The sequence below is a fragment of the Moschus berezovskii genome, chromosome 9 (genome assembly GCF_049115385.1).
Source record: "Moschus berezovskii isolate FMDL1 chromosome 9, NW_MosBer_1.0, whole genome shotgun sequence".
Classification (NCBI taxonomy): Eukaryota; Metazoa; Chordata; class Mammalia; order Artiodactyla; family Moschidae; genus Moschus; species Moschus berezovskii.
In genome coordinates, this window is record NC_142468.1 from 106,022,233 (window position 1) to 106,030,299 (window position 8,067).

An 8,067-nucleotide genomic window follows, 5' to 3' on the forward strand; every position below is an offset into this window, starting at 1 on the left:
TGACATTTCAAAATACATTTACTTCTGATTTTATTTAGTAGACTATAATTGGAATGAACATGTGAAGTAGTTTAAACTCTATAGAAGTAAATAGACAATAGGGAATCCAATTAATTAAATAAGAGAAACAAAAAGTGACATTCCATGACTCTATGGAACAGCACCGTAGACAGTTTTAATCAGGCTAATGACTCTTGGAGGTGAAGATGGAATCATACGTTAGGTTCAATATTTCTGGAAATCATTTGCTAGGTTGATCTTTTACAGTGAACTATTGGGACTAAGTGTTAGGTTTCTTCTCTATGGTCATGAGACTGAAAGATTGAAGAGCACCTCAGAAAGCTATTTGGTGATAGAAAATATGAGACAAGGAGGGAGAAGCCACCATCAGTGGAGAGCTTAGAATGGGAACCGTGATCATTCTTTACTCTTACTTCTTAGGTTGGTGCTTATGCCAACTATCTAGATTTTGTCTTTGGGGCTAATATTCCATGTAGCATTCCTAATGCTTGGGATCTTATTCTAGAGCACATGCAAAGTTTCATGTGATGGAACCTATGACATTTATTTGGCTATAATTCTAGCAGTGTGCATGTTAGGATGTTAAAGTGGAAAACAAAATTCATAGCCTGGGCATAGAAAACAACTAATGGAGCATTCCTTACTGTGGTTAGCCAACCATATGCTATTGATCAGAATTAAATATGAATATTCATCCAACTTGTAGATTTGGTATAACAGAGTTGAGAAGGTGGGAAGACAGATTTATAATGTTCATAGAGAATATTTACAGGGTTTTAAAAATATTTTTTCACTAACATAATTCATTAGTCCATTTCCCCAGTGACATTAAGCCTATTCATAAATTGTTTCTACTTCATCATAAGAAACATATGTAAGAATATATCTTTTGAATTCTATTAGGTCCAATAACTTTTCAAATAAATTAAAAAAAAACACAATTGCAATTTATAGTTGTATACATTCAACATACAGACACAGAAACTTGAGTCAATATATTAAGCTGTATATTCATTTCTTCATTATTGTAAGTATCCATCTATATCTTGCTATACATCTAACCACCCAAACACACATATCCATCTATTTGCCCATCCATTCACCTAATAATTTATTTATCTTTATATTCAACTCTTTACAATCTATTTAACTATCAATATATACATCTGTCCTTATCTAAACCCAAGCTATATAATATTACATACAATATTAGGCAAATTTTGACAATGCCAGCCAACTGGATAATTGGAAAACAAACTATAAATGGTTGCAAGTATTTACTTTTAAGCATTAACATTTTTCCTATGTATAACTCTCAGAATGACAATAGTCAAATTGCTCTTAAAGGCAATTTAGCTGTTGTCCAATTGATAGAGGAGAAGAGAGACAGAAAGAGAAGAGGCACTTTCTTAGTAGGACTCTATCATCTTGCTGCTGCTGCTGCTAAGTCACTTCAGTCGTGTCCGACTCTGTGTGACCCCATAGACGGTAGCCCACCAGGCTCCACCGTCTCTGGGATTCTCCAGGCAAGAACACTGGAGTGGGTTCCCATTTCCTTCTCCAATGCATGAAAGTGAAAAGTGAAAGTGAAGTTGCTCAGTCGTATCCGACTCTTTGCGACCCCATGCACTATCATCTTAAAGGTATACAAACTTGGGAAAGTCACCTTATTTCCTGATTCTTAGTTTCATCATCAGTAAAATGAATAGATATTACTAGGTTTTTTCTATGTTCTGAAGTCTCTAGTTATTAGGTATATCAACTAAGTTGAAGGAGCATTGTTTCATAGATTTCTTAAGTCAAATACTGTTTTTTTTTTTTTTACTTTACAATATTGTATTGGTTTTGCTGTACATTGACATGAATCCCCCCCGGGTGTACATGTGTTCCCCCAATACTGTGTTTAAGCATAAGGATCTTTTAGGAACTTAATGTTTACAATATGGCATTTGATTACAAAATGATACAGTAAATATCATGGTACCAAAATAGCGTACTGGTTAGAAAACAAACAGTTTGTAGGTGAATGATCTAAAGAAAGAAAGTGAAAGTGTTAGTGGCTCAGTCGTGTCAGACTTTTCGTGACTCTATTGTCTGTAGCCTGCCAGGTTCCTCTGTCCATGGGTTTTCCCCAGCAAGAATACTGGAATGAGTTGTCATTTCCTTCTCCAGGGGATCTTCCTGACCCAGTGATCGAACCCAGGTCTCTTGCAGTGCAGGCAGATTGTTCACCTTCTGAACCACCAGAGAAACCTGAGTGATCTAAATTCTGCCTTAAAAAACATGACCTTGAAAAGTTACCATGTCCTTGGATCTTAGTTTCATTTCTGTAGATCAAGAATGTGGATGGGATTGGGTACATATTACTCCAGAGTCTTTCTATATGAATATGATTATAAGAATTTTCTTAGTGTTTACTGTCCTGTTTTAAAATTGTTTAATCCACACAAGAGGGCATAGGGACTGAAATAAAGAACATTATTATTCTTATTGATGATAGGTTACAAAATATTAAATAGTAAACATCCTCACTTACCAAGAAACTGCAGTATTTTTTCTGACCTTTGAACTAAAATGTTATTCATCAACAATAAAAACTTCCACTATTATTTCAGTGTCAAGTGTTGGTGCTTTCACATTTGCTCCTTTTCTTAATCATAAGAGCCTGTAAGAAAATCCACTCTTTCCTGAAACACGTGAATGTCTTAATACTCAAATAAATACCTACATCTGACAATGGTTGAATATTCTAAAAAGTGAGTCCTTGTGAGGTAAAATTTTGGATATTGGTTTGATAATGTTCCATCGTAAATATTATGCTGTGTGAGGAACTCTTAATATGACCCAAACTCAGTAACTGATGAGACTGATGATGAAAACAGTTCTGCCATGAAATATATGATTTCTTGCACTAGCATGACAATGTTGGCCAACAAAGTAAATGCTCATTTTTGTACGCGCAAAAGCAAATCAAGGGCTATGATCAGTCTTGCTAGACTTCAAGACACAGCTGCTAAGTTTTCTCATGGAATCCTTGACATCCTTATTTCTAAGGGTGTAGATGACTGGATTTAAGAGGGGAGTGAAAATGGTATAAAATACGGAGAGAACTTTGTCTATTGGGACATTTGTGAAAGGCCACATGTAAATGAAAATGCATGGGCCAAAGAAAAGAGTCACCACAGTGAAGTGGGCACTGCAGGTGGAGAGAGCTTTGCAGGACCCACCAGAAGAACGTTGCCTAACAGTGACCAAGATGACAGCGTAGGAAATCACCAAGAGAACGAAGCACACTAGGGCAATCAGGCCGCTGGTTGAGATCATGAGCACTCCTAGAATGGATGTGTCTACGCAGGCAAGTTTAATCACTAAGGGAAGATCACAGAAGAAACTGTCCACTACATTGGGCCCACAGAAGGGCAGATTCACAGTAAATGTGAGCTGACTCATAGCGTGGAAGATGCCGACAATCCAGGAAAGTGTCACAAGCCCAAGGCACGTTCTCCGGTTCATGATGGTTAAATAGCGTAAAGGCTTACAAATAGCTACATACCTATCAAAAGACATGGATATCAGCAGCACAATCTCAACACCCCCTAAGAGATGCAGGAAGAATATCTGGGTGATGCAGCCTTCAAAAGAGATGACCTTAGGCTCCCTGAAGAAATCTGCAATCATTTTGGGAGTGGCAAATGAGGCCAGAGACATGTCAACGAAGGAGAGGTTGCCCAGCAGAAAGTACATGGGGGAGTGCAGGCGTGGCTCTGACACAATGGTGAACACAATGAGGAGGTTCCCCAGCACAGTGGCTGCATAGACTACAGAGAAAAACAGGAAATAGACCATCTGGAGTTCCCAAGAACTGGAAAGACCCTGTAGTATGAATTCAGTTATGACCGACTGATTATTCCAGGCCATTCAGTTTGATTTCAGGAAGGACTCTGGCTTCCTGATGGAGGAGAATGAGGAAAAATACAGTGATTAAATACAAAGTGAGATTTTTCTGCATGAAATAATATAGGGGTTTCCCTCCAGCAGATAATAGTTTTCTGTTGTATCATTCTTCTGTTCACATTGCTCAAATATTTCCTCCGTGACCTTTCCAGATATTTTAACTAACTAATTAAAATATCAGTTCAGGTTAATTCTTATGATTTTGCAATTTGCTTAAAGTATGATGCCAGTCTTTATAAAATAAATAAAAATTCAGTTATTTGAATATTACTCCTTAGTTTGTGAAACACTTAAAAAAATCTCATAGGTAGCTGCCAAGTTTTGAATGGGAAAGGAATGGCAACCTTCTTCAAAACATCATGATGCCAGAGAAAGACTGGAGTGAACAATGTTTGAGAATTATGATTGATTATTAGTGGGAACACAATGATGCAGAGGGTAGGCACTGGGTTTTTTGCAATGAGTGGGGTAAGGGAATACAACCTGAAAAAAATGGATACAGAGAAACAGTCTGTTTCAATTTTCTATTAGCCATGGTTCAGAATAAAACTGAAATAGCCTCCTATTCTTAGTTCTCCATTTTAGTTATGCAGGCATGTATGATCCTGTTCTATGCCACCAATGCCATACACCTCAGAGGCTCTTGAACATGATATGGTTAAAGCCTGAAGCCTTCATATAGTTCCAAGTATATGGCAAATACAAAATCTCTGTTTAACACTCGGCTGCCTGAAGTCAGCTATTTTTTAACTGCTGGATTTTATAGATTTTCACCAAAGCAGTTTGCAGCAGGAAACTTCCTATTTCTAGAGTTTACTTAGAAAAAAAAGGAAACAGATTCATGTAGAGACAGAGAAAGATAATGGAGAACCTAGAAGAAGTTACGTAAAGCAATATACTATAAACATTAAAACTAGACTGCTTAGGGAAATCCTCACTGAGATCTAAGAAGACTTTACAAAATACACTGAAAGTCAACTGAAATGATGTATACCTAGAATTCACATCAAAGTCCTTTCATCTTGTCATCAAACCAAGTTTTTCTCTTCTCTTTTCTTTCTCAAAACTCTGCTGTAAGTATGTATTCTAAATAAATTGTTCCAATACTAAGCAAATCTACACAGGCAAGTACTCATACTCTTGACTTTCTGTTTTGATGTTTGGTGCCCTTTCTCTAACTCCGCACTCTTCTGACTTTACCCATTTCAGAAACTAGGTTTGCTTCTGCACTCACATACCTGATATTGAAGAGGATGCCTCCAGTACAGCTTACACTTAAATTGGTGTAGCAGAAAGAGCAGTGACTTGGGATTGAGACAATGTGGATTCAAATCTTGTCCTAGATATGTAAGATTAGATAATCCACTGCATTAACGGGTACCTCTGATTCTTCATATGATAATGATGAAGGGGGTTGACCTAGATGGTTTTAGGATCCTTTCCACAGACATATTAACCTTCCGATACTCAACTAGTCCATGAAAGCAGTGACGACCACTCCAGAGTGACCTCAGATCAATCTGCTGCCTAATTTCTGGATAAAAGAGACTCAAATCTTTGAGACCTTTGTATTTATAACATCTGTACTGATATGAGTGGATTCAATAAATTTCATGGCATGAAAAGAACCAGTTACTCCCTGGAGGAACTAACACATGTTCAAGTTCCAATGGGAATTATTAGAACATTCAACACGTTTTGTCCAGAGTTAAAGATAGATCATAAAGTGTCATTATTCTTAAATGCTCTCTGTACATGGAGTGAATATGATGGGAAAGATATAAGGGAGAATCATTATCTTGGGCCACAGCAAAGATAAGACAAATAGGATCTATTATTTGGCTTGGGGGATACAAATGTTATCTCTCAGTTCATTGAAAAATAAATGAGAATATGTTTCCCTGTTTGAGACCAGAAAAATTCATACTCTTAAAAGAAGTGTTCAGAACCTATGTGAGGAAAAGTTTAAAGCCCTCCTACAAGACTAAAATATAGACTTGAACAAATGGAAACATAAACCATGACCTTGAATTAAAATGTACATCATAAAGATGTCAGTTCACCTTAAATGAACTTAAATGAATTTATAGAGTTAATGCAATTTAAATATAAATTACATCAGGCCTCTTTGATCTAGATAAACTAACTACAAAATTCATTTGGAAAAATAAAATGCAAACATGCAAGAGGAGCCAGGGAAACATTTAAAAAAATAGAGCAATGGGAAAGGATGAGTTCTAGGGTGCACGAAACCATGATACAAAATGCCATAAATAAAACAAATGATATTGAATTAATATAAAAACAATTAAAAAAACAAAATTAAAAACCAAGGAATAGGCTAATTGCACATGGAAATAAAGTATATAAAAAGTGAAGTTTCTAAAATGAGTAGGGGGCAATTAGTGCTTTTTAACAAGGGATTTTGAGATAGTTGGATAGCCACCTGGAAAAGAACTGCATTAATTCCTCATAACTTACCTGCCACTATTCAAAATTGGACACATATTTATTTGTAAAACCTGATTTTCTTTTTATATCTAGGGGAGGAAATCATTCCCAACTGTAACTCAAAATTCATTAATAATAAGGGAAAATTGAATATTTTGATTACAAACGTTTTCATGGCAGAGACGCAAAAGCATAGCTGACACAAATGAATACTTAGAAAAAATCTAACCTTTAAGGACGAGTCAATGATACATAAAGAGCTAGTGAGCGAGTAAAAAGACCACCAACCACGCAGAGAAACGGAGAAAGATGTGCAAACGTGTTGTTGTTGTTCAGTCGCTAAGTTGTGTCCGACTCTTTGCAACCCTTTGGACTGCAGTGTGCCAGGCTTCCCTGTGCTTCTCTATCGCCCAGAGTTTGTTCAGAGTCATGTCCATTGAGTCAGTAATGCCATCTGCCATCTCATCCTCTGTTGCCCCCTTCTCCTCCTGCCTTCAATCTTTCCCAGCATCAGGGTTTTTCCAATGAGTTGGCTCTTTGAATCAGGTGGCTTAAGTATTGGAGCTTCAGCATCAGTACTTCCAATGAATATTCAGGGTTGATTTCCTTTAGGATTGACTGTTTGATCTCCTTGCTGTCTAAGGGACTTTCAAGAGTCTTCTCCAACACTACAGTTGAAAAGCATCAGCTCTTCGGCTCTCAGCCTTCTTTATGGTCCAACACTCACATCCGTACATTACTGCTGGAAAAACCATAACTTTGACTATATGGACCTTTGTCAGCCAAGTGATGTCTTTGTTTTTTAAAATACTGCTTAGGTTTGTCATAGCTTTTCTTCCAAGGAGCAAGCATTTTTTAATTTCCTGGCTGCAGTCACCGTCTGCACTAATTTTAGAGCCAAAGAAAATAAAGTCTGTCACTGTTTTCATTGTTTCCCCAACTATTTGCCATTAAGTGATAGGACTGGATGCCATGATCTTAGTTTTTTGATGTTGAGTTTTAAGCCAGCTTTTTACTCTCCTCTTTCACCTTCATCAAGAGATTCTTTAGTTCTTCTTCACTTTCTGTCGTAAGGGTGGTGTCATCTGCATATCTGAGGTTACTATATTTCTCCTGGAAATCTTGATTCCAGCTTGGCATTTTGCATGATGCAAATATGTACAAGCTATATAAAAGATGTTCAAACTTTAATAAGAAAATGTATTAAGGAATTCCCTGGTGGGTCAGTGGTGGTTAGGACTTGGTGCTTTCACTGTAGTGGGCCCAGAATTTGATCCCTGGTTGGGGAACTAAGATCACATAAGCTACATGGTGCAGCCAAAAAAAAAGGCTGTTAAATTGCACTGAGACACTGTTTATCAACTATCATATCATATGCAAAATAATTTATATCAGATAAAAATCTAACAGCTTGGAAACCTACTATAGTTTGAACTTCTTTACACAGGAACTGTATCCCAGTACAGTGGAATGAAAACTGGAACCCTGCTAACTCGCACAGGTCTCTGGAGCTCACACAACTCTGTAACCAAATTTTCTTGCTCAAAGCAATTTTCAAGGCCAGCCAAGATCCATGGGGTTGGGAAAATGTCCAGTTTTTATTTGAAGAAGATGTAATATATTCTGGTTGTCATTTCCAAT

General features: G+C 37.0%; 1 protein-coding gene across 1 annotated transcript; it reads right to left on the reverse strand.

Moving 5' to 3' along the window:
- Nucleotides 1-2,991: 2,991 nt before the first annotated feature.
- LOC129542102 (olfactory receptor 4K3) lies at nucleotides 2,992-4,015 on the reverse strand. Its single transcript, XM_055404184.2, has one exon. The coding sequence runs from the start codon at nucleotides 3,937-3,939 to the stop codon at nucleotides 2,992-2,994; it is 948 nt and encodes a 315-aa protein (XP_055260159.2). The 5' UTR covers nucleotides 3,940-4,015.
- Between the last annotated feature and the right edge of the window lie 4,052 nt (nucleotides 4,016-8,067).

Excerpts from the sequence above, each read along its gene's own strand:
- LOC129542102 (XM_055404184.2), bottom strand. The coding sequence starts at position 3,939 with ATGGCCTGGAATAATCAGTCGGTCATAACTGAATTCATACTACAGGGT.